This window comes from Aphis gossypii, chromosome 2, assembly GCF_020184175.1.
Source record: "Aphis gossypii isolate Hap1 chromosome 2, ASM2018417v2, whole genome shotgun sequence".
Taxonomy (NCBI): Eukaryota; Metazoa; Arthropoda; class Insecta; order Hemiptera; family Aphididae; genus Aphis; species Aphis gossypii.
The window spans coordinates 54,393,956-54,415,611 of record NC_065531.1 but is presented as its reverse complement, the minus strand read 5'-3'; the positions used below and the strand labels follow the sequence as shown (position 1 = coordinate 54,415,611).

General features: G+C 28.5%; 2 protein-coding genes across 3 annotated transcripts in view; one reads left to right on the top strand and one right to left on the bottom strand.

Annotated features, from left to right (window-relative positions):
- Positions 1–21,656, top strand: part of LOC114131563 (uncharacterized) — a 190,268-nt gene that overhangs the window by 25,872 nt on the left and 142,740 nt on the right. The window lies entirely within an intron of this gene.
- On the bottom strand, positions 8,160–20,861 carry LOC114131558 (facilitated trehalose transporter Tret1-like). Its single transcript, XM_027996806.2, has 4 exons — positions 20,472–20,861; positions 15,718–15,974; positions 11,861–12,249; positions 8,160–9,234 (listed from the first exon to the last, which is right to left on the bottom strand). Exons 1-4 carry the CDS (start codon positions 20,527–20,529, stop codon positions 8,538–8,540), a joined length of 1,401 nt encoding a protein of 466 aa, XP_027852607.1. The 5' UTR covers positions 20,530–20,861; the 3' UTR covers positions 8,160–8,537.

Sequence of the window (21,656 nt, the reverse complement as noted above, 5' to 3'; positions counted from 1 at the left end):
AATATTTGTTTAAATATTTACTGGAGTATTTTAATAAATAATGATATATTATCATTGATTGTACTCATATATACATAACATTTGTTTGATATCCATTGTATTTAGTTTAATACAGTGTTCACATGAGTTACGTGAACGAAAAGATTTGAAGAAAAATAAAATATCAATTAAGTGCAAAATGGTGAAGTGTTATGTGTAGGTATAGCTATTAGGTAGCTATACAAATTATTCATTAATTATGCGCTAGCATGGTTTCAGGATATTACAATGTTTTATTATATTTTTACTTTTATATTAAGAAACATTATATTCTCCTTACTTTAATTGTTTTCCATCTGATTTTAATTCATTGAGATGACCTTTATGTTTTTGTTTACTTTACACTTATCGCTAGAGGAGTAGGTAGTAGAAAATTCATGTGATCCATTTATCCATGTATATATTATATATATATATGAGTATCAGCATTGCTAAAATATAATAGTTAATTTAATCATTGGTATTACTAAATGCACGACACACAAACTTCTATTCAATAAAAGATGACCAGACTCCCAGTGAAGTGGGTTATAGTTGGAAAACCGGACGATGCAATTTGACAACAGCATACTATATTACTATAACAGAATTTCGAATGATATACTCGTATTTTTTTTTTTTTTTTTTTGATAAAAACTTCAATCGATAGTGACTTTTGATTTTGGTATCATATGGCGATAAATAATTTTAAATGTCAAAAAGTATAAAAACAAAAAATGTGAATATTTAAGAATTATTAGATAACTAATGTAGTTTAATAACTTACACTTTAATTTTAAAGAATTGTTCTGTTTATTGTTGTAGAGTAATTACTTTAGTAGACTTTAATCTAAAAGAAAATAATAAAAATGTGAATAATCTTGTATTTTAAAAATAATTAGTGATACATGAAGCGTGTGTAGAGTGTAGACATTATCGGTAATTTAGTTATATTGGTAATAATGATAATATTTCTAAGTACCCTTTCACATTTAAACTTAAAGTTTTTTTCTCAACATCTTTATTCAAGAGGAGCTGAGCAAATACTATTAAACACACATTTATTTATTTATTTTATTAATATAAATGCAATAAGATCATTGTAATATGATAATAATTCATATTATATTATATAGTTAATTTTTAATAAATAAATATATCACATAAAAAATAATCTTTAATATTATCTACAAATACATGTACGGATATGCGAATATTATAATATTTTCTTATACCTATACATAAATAGGATTGTAAATTATGTTGTTTTATAAATAATTATATAAGTTATTATTTCTACAATCTCACACCAAAGATATTTATATGATAATAAATTATTGTAATTTATAATTGGTACATTTTTTTTAAATCAAATGTTAATTAATTTATAATATACAAGTACCTATAGAGATTATATACATAGAATATTATTAATTGTTATACAACATGTCAATATAATTTGTTATACCTAGATATTTTAAATATATTACCTAAATAATTATATTGCTAAAAAAAATTGCATAGAGTTATCTATTGATTTAATAGTGTAGGTACCCTTGAGCGCAAGTTGATATTGGTACAACTTTATTATATTATTACATAACATAGTCATTTATAGTAGTTGGAGTGGCTTTTAATTCCAATTGAATCCTCTAGAGAAGTTCCCATTAGTGGAATATGATTAATCGGTATAGATCATAAAGTTCCTTCATCGTAATATGAATGTAATACTTAAGTTATAATCACTACTATTGTCTGTTACTGTTATACATTTCCTCAATTCATCATTACAATATATTTTTATAACTTAACTGATTTAGTAATTTTTAGAATAGTATGCTTTCAGTTGACAAAGGTATACAAATACAGTATACCCATAAGCGCAACTAGACCTCTAAAACAGGAGGTGTTAAATATGTGAATGCACCACAGAGATATAGTGCTTTTTGATGCGACCTATTGGCTAAAAATAGCTTGTAAGCAATATATTTCTCCGTAATGTATACCTTATCGTTCTTATAGTTAATCGTCTAGCAATATTATGGGAATATCCGTGTATGGAATGAATTACAATGAATTATATTACATTACTTACGACCAAATAATTAAATATTTTTCAGGAAATTTTCCATAATTTAAAAACATAACATTCATGGTATTTCAATAAAATAATAAAAATTAGATATAAAAAACAGGGGGTGCTAAATTTTAACTTGGGAGTGCTAAAGACCTTTTTGCACCCTCCTAGTTGCGCCACTGAGTATACCTACTTATTTAAAACGTTATCATTCAATATGAATTGTATTTTAGTATAAAATTATATATTTCGTTATTTTTAATGTTAGTCCTTTGATGTTTTTATGTAAACATTTGAGAGATGTATAAAAGTATCATGCAAAATTTAAAAAAATATGTATATAAAAATTATTCGATATTATAAAAAAAACTAGAAATACTAATTTTATTTTTAAATTTTTAAATTTTATACTTTTTGTCAAGATGTAAAAGTTTTTATTATATGGAATTACTAACTCGGCGATGAATTGCATCATTATTCGACATTTTAAATAAAAGAAAATATGTAAATTTATCTAAAAAAAATTTATAAAATAAAATATTAAACTATTGTCTTTTATTTATCTTGAAAGTCAAAAACAGAAACATATAAGAAAGCATATAATATAGGTATATATATATTATATAGTATAGAAAAAAATTAAATTAACTATTATTTAAATAATTTCAATGCATTAAACGTATATATTGTACAAAGTACAATGAAAATGTGTATTGTATTTCTTTACGTAGGTACATTTTTTATTTCATCTATATCATGCCTTTAAAGCTTAAACACATTTATATTATATTATTTGAATTTAATTGGTTTCGATTGGCAATTTATAATATAAGAGCTTAGCTTTGTTTTCTTTTACGTTTTGCCTAATTAATGGTTGATTTTTTGAAAGCCTAAATCCTTTTATATGGAAAAGTATTTGTATTATTTCCGGGAATGCCTAGTTAATGGCAATTGTAAATAACCTATTATTCCGCAACCTTATTTTTGTTACAATGGAGCCTTTACCTTTCGATTTCGATTTTATATCTTTAAAAACAGCGATGATAATATAAAATAGATAAAGCATAGATAACACTCAAATAAATAACAATAACCTAACCTTATACGCCCGATGATAAGCATTATATTAAATTTAAGTTAACATTATTTAAATAACCTTTAGTCGTTGACCATTGAACATTTCTAGTAATATGTTCATAAATTCACACTTAAAATATTATTTTATATTATTCACATATTTTACAAATGTTACATAAAATGGTTTCCAAATAATTTTAAACACATGCACGATATACACTCGGATATCCAGTTTAAATTAAAATTTTAATTGTCATTTAAGAAAACATTTTTTTTTATTTGTTATTCACATATATTAAATTAAAATATGACTAAATTGAGATAGGTAGCAGTAGTGTGTATAGATTTTCATTTCAAAGAGAGTCGATCATGTATTTGGATTTTTGGAAGAAGGGAGTGAGGAAGTAAATTATCATCATTATTATCATTATTATTATTGAAGGGAAGCTCACCACTAGTAGATAGATATTCATAATATTATATTACACTTTGATGGCGTAACAATGGTAATTTTCAACGATTAAACCACCTTAACAATGAAAATTTATCATCCCATTACTGTTTTAATGAATTTGATTTGTTTTTACTCATCAATTAGAATTTCTCTTAGTGACCTATTTCATAAATATTTTATAAATATTGTGTATATATACGCGTAATTTAAGTATTACACATATCATAATATTATGATGCAATCATACCATACCTATATAAAATATTATATTATTAATTCATAAATCATATAATAAATGATTATAACTACACTTAGTTTATAATTATTTATATCGAAATACAAATATATGATTTAACATTTTTATAAACAATTTTTAAATTATTCAGCTGATGATAAAAATGTCAACAATAGTTATAATAATAATAATAAGAAAGCAATTTTAATATTACATTATTATATGTATATAATATTAGATATACTTTCCTATTATGTTCTATATAGGTAGATAGGTAATAACATTGTTTTCCAATAAAATAGAATTTGTTTTATAAATAATGCAAAAATTCGATTATAATGAAATGTCATAAACTAAATTGTATATACATTGTAAATTATAATATTGTAATTTGTATTCATATAAAAATAGTGATAAACGTGTCAATATACTATAGGTATAGTAATTTACATAATAATAATAATATATAATGACGAGTACAATAATACGTGTGAACATTGTATCCGTATGCATCATCTGTGTGATTCACTGTTTTTTATGAAAATTTTGTTTGTATAAAATCTATTCGACGACGAAAAACAACAACAACAGTGTTTATAATTAACAGATTACCCGAAAGTATTTTTAATTATTGTGTACTCTATATTCTACACTAACCCACAGTGTTTAGTTCACTTATTTACTGTTGTATTTGTATACGAATGTCGAGTGATTTTCTGCATTTCATCAGTCCGACAGATGAATGTAGTGTTGCTGAATCTTATCTTAAATAAGTGTTTGGGTGAAAATTGTACCGGAAATAATGGCATTGTGTTAAAAGATAGCAATGAAATAAAAATATACATAGTTATAACGTAGGTATAATAAAATTAACATTTTCTCGTTAAAATATCTTATTTGAAATGTACAAAATGTTAATAATAACTTTTATCAACTGCTGAGAGGGGTAACCTTGCTCAAACATTTTAATTATGTCTAGTTACTCATAACAATTTTCACCCTAAATATATACCATGATAACTACTGTGTTTTTGTTGAAAAGCAATTAATTCATGTTTTCTCCGGAACAATAAAAAAGAAAAATGATTTATTTGATTTATAGCCGTAATTAGATTCCAAAATAATAACAAATTATTACCCATATATTATTGTATTACACCGTTAGTTTTATAATTTTTTTTTTATTAACGTCTTAAATGGTATTAGGCATATTTTTATTATAGAAGGACGATAAGGTCGAGCAACCGGAGAGGTATAGTATGTTCATTAGATGAATGGAAATCTGAGATGAATCGAATCACGTAACGCGAGCCTTATTATTATACCACGCTAGACTTACGTATGATAGATTTTCATAGTAATGAATATTATCCGCAGTGTGGTATTTATTTTTATTGTATTTCGCGGTATCGAATGTTTATAGGAAAACGTAAATAGACTATTCCGTAATAAATACCTATGAAGTGTTTCGGAGATGGATTTTACGTTAACTCGTGATTTGTAAATTGATTATAATAATAAATAATAACTAACTTTATGTAAAATATACGCAAATAGCTCTTACGCTTGCTTATATTTTGTATAGCATGCATTATTATGAATTTAATATATTTATGTAAAATATTGTAATTTTCATTTTCCACAAATTTCAAGTTTAAAAAAAGTATAAAAAATGATGTGAAATCTGTCATTTAATTGATTAAAGTTTAAGTTAAATGTTAGATTTTTTTTCTAATGGGGAAACTATCGCGGGTTAAAACTACTTTATTAATACCAAGAAAAATTCATCTTATACCTTACATTTGTCTTATAGAGCTGCGGTGGAGATAAAATTTGTATAAATATGTTGTTAAAATAAAAAAAAAGTTTCGTTAAACGTAATTGAATTTTCATGAAATTATTGAATTCATACAGGCTTTACCACGAAAAAAATGCAAAATAAGATCATTATTTTACTTTAGGTATCAAAATTAAAATTATATTGGTTAATTATTGATTTGATAAAGTTTATTGAATAAAATTAAATTTTAAGAAACCCAATGTTTTTTTACGATATTAATTTTTATATTCTGTGATAATAATTACTATTTAAAAATACAGTTCACGATAAATATATAATTGGGTTTTTTTTTTGCAGCTGTAGTTTTATAATCAATAATTGTTTCTTATAATAATACATATAATTTTTATAAATAAAACTTACCAAGAATCATAATTATATATTTTAACAACCGATGCAACAAAAAAAAGTTCTGAAGCAGCATATTATGTTGCCTCTGTTGCCCCTGTGCACAAACCTATATGTTTATGACAGGTGAAAATATAAATATTTATATAAAAAACGCATTACCTAGTTACATTGGAGTAAGAAAAAATACAAATTTACATAATATACACATAAAACTATGTTAAAAAAAATACAATTAAAATTGTATTAATACAAAAGAAATAATTCTTTTACTTTTCAATACAATTATGTCTGTTCTAGGTACATTTATTATTGATATCCATAGAATTCACAGTTTTACACTGTTATTATCGACTTAAAATAATTGTATTAAATATTATTTATCATAAAAAATAATTTTTTTTTAAATTTATATGACAGATATGTATATAATTTATTGTTTTAATTTTTTAATTATATTTTATAGTATTTTTTTAATATCTAATCGATTTAAGAGATACTCGTTAGGGTGTTACACTGGACACTGGTGAACTCTAAGTAGTAGGTATTTCTAGAATGGGTTACTAAATACAAAAATATTTTTGAAATGAAACTTCTTTTTTATTTTAAAATGTCGTTTGGATGACAAATGAATATAACATTATGATAATGTACGAGGGCAATATTATTACTCATAATATTTTCTCCTTTATTCTCTTTGTACTTTGTATACAATAATTACATTTGTTCTATGATAATAGTATTTTTTTTTTTTAGTGTTATTTAACATAGTTAATATAATTTTGCATATTTTACAACATTTTCGAATAATAAACTATAAATTATGTTATACTAAAATAGTCGTAATATCAATAATATTATCGTATCTAAGCTTATAAAATATAGATTATAAGTATAGGCAGGTTATATTTGAAACATAAAATACTCGTCTATTTAATATTTGATATTAATTAAAATATTTTTTTAAATATTGGCAGCCGTTTATAACTTAAAGTACTAAGTCTTAATGAATAATATTCAGCTTATAATCGTATTTAAAAATAAGAATAACACTTAACTTATTTATTGTACTAATACGCGATATAGTTAGATCAGGACAATGATGACCAAGTAATGCACGCGACCATTTATTAACATTAACTAGTCCGCTAAAGTATAATCAATAAGGCTCGGGTTTAAAGTATAATAAACAACTGAATAAGTAAGTACACGAATGTTTTAAAAAAGCAAAAGAAGCATACTTATTTTTAAAAAAGCATGACAAAAATTAATATGAACTAGTTAATGTAAAATGAATAAAAAAATTTGAAAAATTAATTTCAATTAAAAAAAGAATTAGGTATTTACCGTGTATTTCCCTAGATTTGTAGTAGTGAAACTGACACTATTGTCCGACAGAATATTTTTATACACGAACTCTTCACATCCACTAAAACGATCGGCGCATACTTCATACAAGAGTTTTTAAATTACAACACTGAATCTTAAATTTTGAAATGGTCAATATCGATGTTATAGGCATACTGACCGTATAGGTAGTGCGGGCTATTATGTTAATCGATTATCTATACGTTTAATACATTTAATAAACAAGCCGATAACGAAAATAATAATAATCCAATATTCGCATTTTGGGTTTTTACATTAATTATTATTATTATTATTTTTTTTTTTATTACAATAACATAATAAATATACGAACATTCACAGCTGGAATAATTGAAAAAAAGGCCAAAATAAATTGGTTTATTTGGAATTAGAATGATTTAGAAACGTATGAATGTATAAAAATAGAAATTCTCATACATAAAAAATAAGCATATTGTGCATTAAAATCCGAGTCTTAGTAATCAAAATTGAAAAAAAACATTCAGCTTTTTAAAAATGAAATGTTTCTAAAATTTATAATATATGAATTTTTTTCCATTTCTTATTGTCAATTACGTTGTTAATTACACATAACCTTATTGTGTCGCAGCCTGTATAGATCTATATAAGTCTTATATTAAGAAGTGCCTAAAGTGGAATATAATATTAAGAAAAAGTTTAAATTATACCCGAGAATTTTTTTTATGGCCCTCGGTAAAAAATAAGGTTGGTCACCACTGGATTAGGATTAAGTATATAATATATTACGTAATAATAAAAGTAGGTACTTATCACGAAATTGTAGTTATCTGTCATCTATAAACGAAATCTTAAAAATTATGTTGATAATTATATTAATAATAATATATTTATATATTAATCGGCGTCATGATAAATATGTCGATTGTCGGTAAAAAATTCTATAAGACCTAAAGGAAGTGTCTCGCGATGTTGTCGCGTTGAAATATACGATTCGGTCACGCCAAATGACGTATAATTCGTTCATTTATAATTTATTAAACTGGCGTACTACCAAGATACGTTAACACGTTTCAATATATCTCCAGTTCCGTTGTCATCGCCGAATATCCTGTGCAGTAGTCGTAGTAATTTGACAGGCTCAGGCTATTTCCTGATAATCGCTAAGTTTCTGGATTTTTCCGTCGGGCCGTTTGGTCTTGTGGAAGTCTACTTGTATTTCGGCGAACGATTTTCGCTTGGTCTCGGGCATGAACAGACAACAGAACAGTCCGCCGGCCAGGCAAGCGATCGAGTAGATGACAAAGTTGGCGGACGTGCCGAGTGCGTCGGCCACCGGCTGATAAGTGGTGATCATGAAAGTGGACGTGATCGTGACGGCCATCACGACGGCCGTGTCGGCCAGGGCCCGGGTGTCGGACGGGAAGTACTCGCACTGGACGACGGACAGCAGGGGCATGAGGCCGATGTTGATGAAGAACTGGGCGCCGGCTATGGACAAGAACAGCGGCAGCCAGCTGCGGCCGACGACGTCCCGATACCAGAGGATGATGGCTACGGTCGCGTGACAAGCGGCCGTGCCGAAGCACGAGACGATCATCAGCGGCCGCCGACCGGACCGGTCCACGACCAGCGCGAACGGCACGGCGGCCAACAGCACGACTAGTCCCAGGTAGACGGCGGACGCGTTTGACGATATTTGCGTGTTCGACATGATGGACGCCGCGTACGCTTCCAACACGCCGGCCCCGCAGGCCATTTGCAGTACGGCCAATACGATTACTATCACCAGCGGTCGACGGTCTCTGTTCAACAGGTCACTGATGCTTCCTTTGTGCCTGTCGAAATAATGTCAAAGGTGGCGTTATAAAACATATATGTCATATAAAAATATACAGAAATTATTATAGTATGTACCTATAATAAAATAAATAAAATATGATGATATACAAGGGTTTACTTTTACTAAACTCTGTACGCGAACCACCATCGGACTTGTAAATTCAAACGATGGTTGGATAAATAGTATGAATTAAAATTACATTTTAAGTAATTCAACAACAAACTCGAGTGAAATTAATGTTTTACAAATCAATCGGGAGACAATTTTTTTTCGAGTGTAAACCCAATTAAATTCCTTAAATCTAATGACTAAACAGTGAACAAGTGTATTGTGCATTATTCATATGATATTTTTGTACATTAATAACGATTTTTTTTTTGTTTGGACTTTAATTTAGATGGAGATTAGTCATCTCATTTCTAACACTTTTCTCCTCTTTCCCTACATTATAGCATTAGCTTTGATCACGCATTGAAATAATTTATCACATTTCGATAGATGTATGAACACAGACAAATAGACGCATTGTAAGCAAGCCTCGTGCGATTTGTATATTATTATCATATCATTATATTATTTTGGGGTGACGATACTTTGGGTGTATTATGTGCGCGCAGATTCTATAGGTACCTACGTATTATTATGTATATAGAGAACAATGCCTGAACGAGTCATAGCGGCACGTGCAGGAGAGGGAAAACCAATTTTGTTTTTCATTGTTTTTTTTCTCAGGTCTTCCGAAATTGCTATAAATATTTACACCGGCTTTCCTTTTTGTTGGTATACCGTTTGACGAGATCAAAAAAACAAAACAAAAAAAAAAAACGAAATAAAACGATAAACACAATTCCCTTGAGACAGTTGAGACAATCTCGACCAAATACTGGTAAATTAATTTAAAAAGTTGTTCACAAACACGTCACAGTATAGGTATATAATAAAAGTATAAAAGTCACGGTGTAAAAAATATAAGGAAAAACAACCTCGAATAATAACAGAAAATGTATTTTAGACCTCGTATACGTATTTTAATGTTCTACCATTACATTACACGGTTTACCATATTAAGAACAATATTTACAACTAGAACGGTTAATGGTGTATGTTATTATTGCTTAAAATATCAGAAGAAATTAACAACTTAAAGCTTATTTTAAATAGGTACAACTATATATTTATTTTTATTACTTTATTATTGTTTGTACACACTATCCTTTATTTGTCGTCTTTGTAATCATTTAAGTTATAACCCTATTTTGTACGATATGTACACATCAAAGCAGAAAACAAGTTATTCAAATCATAAGAGTTTTGTGAATGAAAATGTATATCGTGTTTAATTGTTCAAAATAATTTTTTTGTTAATAATTTCGACCTGAAGCCGAGATTGTATCATTAAAATCGTTATGTTTTATTTTATATTTTGTTACTGGTGTTTACATTAAAAACATGAGCTTTTTTTTAAAAATAAATTTTTTTTATTATACACATTACTAACGTACCTATAACTATTGACTTTTTTATTTTATTGATCAATAATAAACATTTCGTTTAGTACAATTATTAACTTTTTAGTATTATGGGGTTCAAAGGTAATAAGAATTCATTTGGTATAAAGAAGACACTTTGGGTAAATGTATTTAATAAAAAAAAAAGAACTTAGTGGCCTATACTCCCTGTAGGTTGCAACGACATATATATTGAAATTTATTATACTACTGTATATGTATGCACGCGTATACAATAGGTATGTATATTATTATAAATTATAATATTGTACATATAGATGTATTTTCCTCTGAGATGAAACTGTACGTAATAGTGTAGTGTATCTACGATATATACCTATATACGTTTATTATAAAATATTTAGTTAAGTAAAATTTGTGAATAAATATGAATAGGGTATTAATTTTTGTAACGAATAAAAAATAAAAAATTAGATAGGTTGAGTTAACTTAAATATAATTTTTATAATATGTATTTATATTATATATTATATTGACTATAAAATATAATCGAAAATGTGTTATCAAAAATCCCTAATGTTGATGCATCTCGTGACTTTTAAACACGTGCCATTCTCATGTACGTACGGTATAATATGTAATATTCACTGAGGTTTATTGAATTTGATGTAGGTTAGAATGGTTCTATATTGACAAAAAAGAAACGCCTCTTCGAAAACAAGACTTGCAGCACTAAAGTTGAAAAGGGACCCAGCGACATAATAGACACGTGTGACTTGCATATATATATATTATATATATATTATACATTGTATGCTTATAATGCAGTTTACGGAAGATGTTACTAATTGGTGATAGCACCTTTAAACACTATACTAGTCATCACGATAATACGAAATTAGATATAATTTTAAAAGTACCGTTTACGAGTAAGAAATGTTTAATTCAATTTCCCTAGATGTCATAATTGTCATATTTAACTCGACAAGAAACTTGATAATATAAATTCAATAAATAACTTTTTCAACATTTTTCTTCTAGAGAAAATTGACAATTTTCAATTTAGATATCTATTGGATGGACACTTTTAAATTTAAATTTCCTACAAATAACATCACTAATACCCACGTTCATGGCACACAATATATATACCTGTCGTTTGAAATGGAATCTTTGACGGACAACAATTCAGTCTGTAAATCATCATCGGTGTAACTTCGCAGGGACCAGAGGCATGTGGCCGCATCGTCCGGTCGGTCGTCCAGCATCAAATAGTACGGTGACTCAGGCAGGAACAGGAACAGCACGCCGGATATGACTGACACACTGGCAGACACGATAGCTAATGCGGCGTAATTGCCAAGTAGCCAACCCGCAAAGTACGAGAATAACAGGCCCAATGCATAGCTGAGCTGAACCAACAAGCTAAGCTTGCCACGTATCCCAATGCTGGCCATCTCGCCGACGTACGCCGGAGCCACCACCCATGCGATACCCACGGCGGAACCCTGAAGAAGTCTAGCCACGTACAGACACCATGCCTTGAACATAGAATATAATAAATTCATAATCCTTAAAAAAAACTTTAATCATATGATTTTGGACCAACATTATGGCGATGACTTGAAAGTTTATAAGACCATGATGTATTATCATTTTATATTTGTATTATATTTATAGGCCAATTAAATATAAATTTTTAATGAATTTACAGTTGATTTGATCTGCTTATTTTGTATAATTACAATGTAATACCCACACTGAAATTTTAAAATGTATTTTAGGTATATATTATTATTAATAATTTATTGACATATATGTATTTGTCTGACCGTTCCAAAACTTTGCGTTTTATAATATATGTTTGATCGTAAATTTATATTAGTGGGTGGCGAATGACATGCAAATTTTGGTGGAAACGGTCATGCAAACATATGCTAATTGCATACTAAATATTAACATAGGAAAAGCTTTTGAATTAAGTCTTTTATGGGTTGGAGTGAATTATAAAAAGGGCTTTTGAAAACAAATGAATTGTTTCAGAGCTGATTGTGTAAATATACATGTTATTATTATATGCTAAATATTTGGACAGTGAAAAATTCGAAAATTAATATTTATTTATATTTGGTAACACATAATATGTCGGAGACAATTATTAATAGTATGTCTATCGATACTGCTTAAATAAAATTGCATGCAAATACATAATTATACTATACCATTCGTAATAAATAACTATCTGTACATGATTTAATTGGTCTCATATTTCTGAACAATGAAATAAAATACGAATAATTTCTCAACGCTTCTCATTGTAACACATTGCAATAGTTTTATGACATTCAATTCGAATCTTGATTGCCGATTCTCGCCAACAATCCAATATATGCAGAACCTGAACGTGTTTTATTATTATTATTATATTATTCACCCTGTACACGGTCACAAGGGATCCGAAAACGACGGTAACGGCAACGTCGACAACAACGACGACGCATTTTGGAAACAACGGTTTCCGTATAATATGACGTTAATATTCATTGTTTGAATACAATCTCTCAGCCCCCCGTAATGATAAATTGCCCAGCATGTTACTTTGTTATTATTATATGTTAGGGTTGGTATAATATATGTGTATATGCGTGTATAGTGTAACATATTATAATATTTTCACTGTACCACAAACATAGAAATTATTTTATTTCCCGAAACAGCGCAGTTTTCAAACGACCCAGCACTATACCGCCGTATAATATATTAATGCGCACACGCTTAATAATGTACTCAGTCCGATTTTTTTTTTTTTGCCAAATGAACGTTGTAACATTATCACACCATGTTGAGCCACCATATTGTATTTCATATATTATAATAATATCACTGCATCATTGTATTATAGATATAAAGTGCTACGGTGTCGTTGATTTTAGTTTCCGACACGTTTGTATATACATATATATTATACATTATTATTATAGTGATTGTTTTTTTTTTTTTTTAATACCTTTACAGACTACTACTGTAAATTACAGAAACAGCGAAAGTTTTGAGAGAAGACTCTTTAAATTGTATAGTGATCCGTTTAGATTATTGTGCTGGAAATGTCACTGATTTAAAAACGTAATTATTATTATGATTAAGCCTCTACTGTATTTTTTTTACACGACATTTGTTTTACGACAACGTCATTACAATGTTTTTATTATTCATTTCTCACATTTTATTTTTTAATTCTTTTTTTTTTTACAAAGTATGAATAATTTTTTTCTTTGTGCCATTGAAAAAATATTTTATAACGCCTACAAAAATATAATCATTCCAAAACGAATACAATACCTAAAGAATAAAGATAAATCTTGACATCCCAAACGTGATTTTTTAAAACGGATGTATCCGAAAATAAAACTATAATACATATCTCGTATTATAAATTAAATAGTAAATACATTTTTACAATTATTTGATCATCAATAATTTCTGTTAAGTTCATATATTAAGTATTTTATGAGGTATTTTATATAACTGTATAAAATATATTATCTTCTCATTAACCATATTATATCTATCTAATAACGGTAATATTATAACAATCTTATTAAATTTGAAAATGGTTAATTGACTAGTGTTATAATTTGGAATAAATCATTATTATAAATTCTCCCATATCTATAAACCTAAGTTTGTCGTAATTTATCAACATTTTAAACAATAAATAAGAAATATTTTATTCCTATGCAAAAAATATGTTAAATAATTTTATCATTCTTGAAGATTAAAAAAAATTATATGACGTGTAGTTGATGTAGCATAAATTAATTCTGTAAAGCTTAAGTGATAACGATAACCTATATAGGTACATATAATATATTATATATTTTTTGATATTTTATTATTATAGGTATGTTATAATAATAAACAAGATTTTTAATAGGTTTGAAAACCTAAGTACTGTACATATATTTTAAAACCTACAATAACAAGTAACACTGATGTACATTTTTGATTTATTAAATATTTAATAACCTCATTAATATTATATAATATTATGGTTTATAAATCCCTATTGTCTAGTTGATAGTTTCCAAAGTTATTGAATACTCTGTTTACAGTATCTAGAATTAAATAATATATTTCTAATATATCTCTAGTAGATTAGTATCTATGTTCTTTTTCTGTCATCAATTCAAAGAAAAAAAGAAACTAAATAATTGTTCATAATTCTAAAAGTGATGACGATAGCTGAGTTTTGCATTCTAGAAATGCATCACATTTGTATATATATATATATATAGAATGTTCCTATAGATTTATGTGTATATACCAGAGGTCGATTCACACGGGTCACCGGATCGCCTTCGGGTGGTCTAACTTTTCCACACCCAACTATCCATGCGTACATGAGTTTACCTAACTAAAAGCAATTACAATATAGAGTTTTTTCACTCTCTCTCCTTACTCTTCACAAAAAAAAAACTTATAGTGTTCTCGTGACATAACGGCGAAAATTGTCACACGACAGAAATACTACAAGATAATATACTTAACGATGGGGTACATTAGTTTAACATTGTAGGCATTAAATATAATCAATGACGCAGATGTTTCGTCATAGTAACTTGTTAATAGAAACGATATTCATTTAAAAAAATCATACGGTAAAAATCAGTAAAAAAAAAAAAATCGAAAAAAATTGAAATAGAAAATACAAAGAATAATTTATTAAATAAAGTTATATTGCAGTCTATTACTTCATCTGAGATGTATTTCACGGTATATATTTTATTGCTTTTACTATAATATGCTCATTGAATAATGAATCTTGTCATAAACAGGAAATGGTGTGTGGGCTGCTAAACTAAATAATAATATTATGAATAATTATCGACATTTACGAGTGGAATAATTCAATTCGAGACTATGATGTCAGACGCAGAAGTATGAGATTGCGGCAGAGGTGTTAGTGACGAGGTGTAAACACGCGTTTGAAATTATAATATTATTCTCACTTGTCGGCCAAACAATATGAACATCCATCCGGTGAACATGAGTGGTGCGGATGCGGTTACGGCGTACTTGCGCCCGATCTGGTCCATCAGCCATCCTGCAGGCACAGCCATGGCGAAGTTTCCGATGTCGATGCAAGCCACCATCCATGATATCTGCGCTGATGTCAGTAACACGGGTGCCCGTCCATCTGACATATATTCCATGATCGGTGACGGCCATCCTAGCACGATGCCTGCCATGAACACGGGCAACGACGCTATGGGAAAGCAAGAAAATAAAGAAATGGCATACACATGGGATGGAGGGGGGAGTCGACTAGCCAAGGCGTTGATAGTGTATTGTAATCAATAATCTCGACGTCTATACGTCTTAATAATATATATAGATTGTGCACATCTCATACCCTGTCAAAAGTCACAAAATATCAGCGCTTAGAAACAAAAGCCTGGTCAACACCTATAGGACCTAAAGTGAAACAGGTGATAGGATACCTATATATTTTCTAAAAATGTTATTATTTTTGTTGTAGAATTTGCCTCTCACCCTCTTTCTCTCTCTTGCTATTAATGGGTATTAATAATTCTAAGTTGTATCAATGTACGTTATATTTTTCTATTAATATTCGATTATGCTTAGTATACAAAGTTAAACGATTTAAAACTAGGTGCTAATTAAAATATTGATTTAGATTTATTAAATATCAAGATTTTCAAAAAAATTTTAGGCTTAACATTTTATTAAAGATTGGGGCCGAATAATCAATTGAAAAAAGAAGTATTTCCAAAGGTCTTGAATGATATCCATATAAAATCAAAGAGTTAGACAATATATGATCCTAATAAATAAAACTAAAAATGAGATACCGAGAAATAGTAGTTAAGTCACTTTATAACTTGTATACTGGTAGGTATATGTTATTTAACGAGATTTAATGAGATACCGTATAATTAGTAAAATATTGTACAATATCCAGGCTTTATGGAGAAATACGCTTAAAAACATTACATCTCAGTACCCTATAGCGGAGGTACTGTCTAAACACCGACATAGCCCAGGCAATTTTTTTTAAAACATACTTATGCTTATTGCTTATACATAACATAGACATGATAACACTCTCCTACTATAATTTTTGCATACCAGTTTACATTGTTTATAGTAATAAATACCTACATTGGAAATAAATCAAGATACAAATTTAATACAGATTAATAAAGTCATAGAATCATGTTTATATTATCTACAAAAATAATTATGAAATACTAATAGGTAGTATTAAATAATTACGTATACATTATACAACATTAAGTTGATAAGCATTTTTAAAATTAAAAACCTATGTAATTTATATTATAGTAAATGTAAAATGATTAAATATAATAATTTCATTGCTAAGATTGGTCTTCAAAAATATAATAATTCATTATTCCATTATTACGTAAGTACTATGCACAAATCGCATTCATGATATTCAACATATTATTTTTATAGTAAAATGAACCTTTTATTCAATAGTTAATCCTATTCTAAAAATGTCATATATTATTGTACACATATTTGTATTTAACGAGATTTTACGGTACCTATAAGGCTATAACTATTTAATCGGTTGGTGAGAAATGCAATAGCTGGTTAGGTAAAGTTTAGTTGGTTCAATCGTATGGAATAAAGTTTTGGAAAATTTTTGCCAAGTTCGTTTAACTGCCACGCGCACACATTAAACATAGGTCGACCGCTGAATTCGCGGACTAATCTACTTTTTTGTTGAGTTAAATCCAGTAGGTTAATGTAGATTTTCTTCTCCTATAGTTGCTTCAAGTGTCTGTTTTCATTATACGTATCGTTCTTATCATTTTACCGATCGTTTTTATATTCCAAAGTTTGCCACCAGACTATAGATATAATTTTCAACTATTATCAGATATATGAATTATGACACATGGATCTTTTATTACTCTGCACCATCCTTATAGTAATAAATATTGTTAGCAATTTGTAATGCGTTTATTAGTACTATTACTAGTCCTGTTGTTGCATGCTACTTTAATGTACAAAAATAATTCCAAAATTATGCGAAGTCCAATTAATTATATTGTGGTTAATATTGTTAATGGTAGGTATGTCTCATTCTTTCTATCCTATAATTGTATATGCTCGCTCTCAGTTATAAGGTAAATACGTTACAAATTAAAAACAACTAAAACATAAATTAAATAACGTACTTAATACTTCTATAAGTAACACGATATAAACTCTCTTTTAGTTTTATTATCGGCTTTAAACAATGTTAGATAAGTGTAATCATTATTCATTTCTATACCAAAAAAAAAAAAAATATATCTCAAATGATCTACCTACGATTGTTGATAAGTCTAGTAACCCCCCCCCCCCCCCCTCAACACGGTAAATAAAAATAGTCTAGTAGTATATTTTCCTTAGTTTAGAATACAAAGAGAACCAGAATTATCAAGATATCAAATAATAACGAATTAATAGAGAGTTTGTATTATGATAACATAAATGATGATACAACTTAAAGAACGCATCAATTATAATAAATAAACATGGACTTTCATAGAAAAATAATGGGCACGCTACTGAAACAGTGTATTTCATTTTATTTCATACATCTAATTTCTTACGTAGATATAATAGTGTCAGGTATATAACAGATAAAACATGGACGTGAGATTTGTTATTCAACAGTAAGATTAATTTAGCTAATGTACGTGTCAATATTATAATATATGTTGGTAAAATAAAATAATTTCACAAGAAATAAGTAACACTAAACTTAACGAATATAATAAAATAATATGCTACGTTATTCGTAACAACTAAATAACTTATTATTTATTACGAATATGCAGAAAAAAATATATTTTTTCGTAAATATAGGATTGTATAGAATGCTGATATAATGAAAAACTGTATTTATCTTGTTAGGATAATCTGGTTGTTTCTTTGATAAAATATCATATATAAAAAATATTAATTATTGCAAGGTGAAAAACAACTTAGATACGAAAATATGGCTGTGTAAATGAAGTAACAATTAACATACTATAGTAATTAAAAAATTAACTATTAATTTTAATTTATAAATTTAACAGACTAGCAATTCAATTCAAATTTAAATCAATTGATTCTGTGTCATTATACAACTTATATGTACAAGTATAAAACTACATTAATAAAAATCCAAAATTAATTTTTAATATAAATAATTCGAATAAACCTAATTTCTTAGTACCTCGTCAATGATGTTTTGAACGAAAATGTATTTGTATAATCTTTTAAATTGTTTTTCAAGATTCAGGAATGGAGGATAAATAAAAGGGAAATCGTCTGAAACTACAAAGTGTAGGTATTAAATTCACTTCAACAGTACAATTATATCCATACTTGCAGTTTAAATAAATATTATAACAGCTGAATACAGAATATTAATTTTGAATGCGTTTTTTATACTTCACAATATTATTACGTACCCAATTTTGATGCTGCAAGGTGGTACAATATTATGTATTGTGATAATACGAGCCGCGTATATATTATCATTGGTTATTATTTTATTTTATTGTTTTAATTATATTATTCATAAAATATACATAATATAATAAAATAAAATAACCCGACAAATGTGTGTAAATAAAAATATTAGATTACTTACGTAAATATAAATTTGTATTAAAAACATATAATAACAAAAAATTATGCTAATTACGTATAATATATTTGAAGTGTCATAATATTATTTGTACCTAGCATGAGTTTATTATTGTGACAAATTATATAACTTAATAACGAATTCTGAAATGATGAAAAATCGGTCTGGGTGGGATGATAATGTGTACGACGATGGTGTATACTGTATAGTGTATACGAATTCATTTTATGATTAAAGGTATAAATTTGCGTATTAAAAATTTAATATCATGATAATTTTTACTTTTTCTTAAATCGGTTGCCTAAAAATGAATAAATTCCAAAGGGTTTGTGGTCTGCATAAAAATATGCAAATTACACAAAAAAAAAAATAATAATAAATTACGCTACAAGATATACAATACCATAATAGTAATTAGGGCCCGGATTTAAACGTTTTATAAAATAACCAAAATTTCTCTATTAATGTATTTTAAACGGAATAATATCCAAATTTTTTGATACGTAAATGAGAGGTAAACCATCATGGTTTAACTTATGCATTTTTAACACTTTTTTATCCTAACTAACAATAGGCAATACGAAAGTAAAATCACGATCGTGATGCAACTCCAACTGACAGATCAGTCGTTAGTTCAATAAGAACCGGCAAGACATCAGTACATCACATCCAATAATCGCTTTAAATAAATAGACGAAGACGTGTTATCATATTTATAAATAGAATGATTGACCTTTAGTAAAAATGAAAGATAATATCTAAAATCTATTGATGCAAATATCGCGCGTAAAACATATTTCTCGATTACAATATTTCAAAATTCCCAATCTAGACCGTGAGGCAACAATAACAATGTCGTAGGTACGTGAAAAACGTACGGGAAAAGTGTCACGTTTGAAGCGTCTGCAGGTACACGAGACGATAGGATTATCGTGTACTCGGAACGCGTTGTCTCAGAGCGATCAAAAAATAATGCGCTTTGCGTTTAAATCCGGGCCTTAAATCGACAATATATATCATAATATAGTGCGTAAGTCATGGCATGACGAATTAATAGTATATTATGTAGTTGAATCGACGAACCGACAATGCACGCGGCGATCTGTCTGGACGAACCGGACGAGAATTGACAAAGCTCCATCGTGTTAAAAAATTTCCTTCGTCGTTCGGGCCGTGTGTAATACGCGATTGCGAGTTTTCGATTGCGCTGTATTCCGACGTCACGCACCGTTCGTCTGCGATGCGATCACTGGCTGGAGGTCGGGAGATGCAGGTTGCTCGTATTTTTTTATTGTAACATACGACGTACGACTACACCGGTTTCGCGAAGACGGCGTTCAAGGCTGGTTCGCGATTTTCTGCGCCTACCATCGAGGAATTCGAGACGAAACGGACTCGCATAAATTATTTTAATAAGTGCGCACGACCATCACTGATCGATGCGTTGCGAGACGCGTTTCGCGTTTGGACGCCGGCCACATGTTACGTTATTATTGTTAGGCGCTAACCCGCCGCCTCAGCCGGTGATCTTTTAACGCGCAGTGGTACCATATATACGATAATATCGAGCGTGCGTGATATAGATCGGACGCAGTACGCGCCGCCGCGGCTGTCTCGGACCACGGTTTAAGATCTTAAACCGCGCTTCGGGCCGATGATTACGATGATAATGATTCTAATTTTTTATATTGATATATAAATAATTATTATTAATGACGATTAATAACGCGCGAGGCTGTGCGAGGCGTGACACGCCCGACGGCCGAAAACATAGCGTGTTTTATAAATGTTTTAATAATTCCATTGTGATACCTCGCCGGGGCCAGATCGAGAACGGGTGACGAAAAATTGCACGATATTAAATGTGGCGACCGACAATGGTTTTTTTTATTTCATTATAAATGCCACGCAGTATAATTATCCACCCGGCCGACGTCTTGATAAAGACATTTTTTCGTAATCATTATAAACGTTATGGTATTAATGTATTATGTATAGAGCCCGGTAAAATATATGTTTGCGTCGTCTGTATAATATTATTACGTACCTATATATAGGAACATCTGAAATTAAATAAATTAAAAGTTAGTTTAACGTTTATTCTCTCGCAAAAACATTTTAATAAATTATGATGCCTACTATTATTATTCAATGATGTTTAGTAAACTGTCACGGTTTATCTTATGAAATGAGTATAAATTCATAATCGCGAATACACAAACCTTATTTTTGAAACTTTTGCTCCGAATCAAACGAAAGTTTGTAACC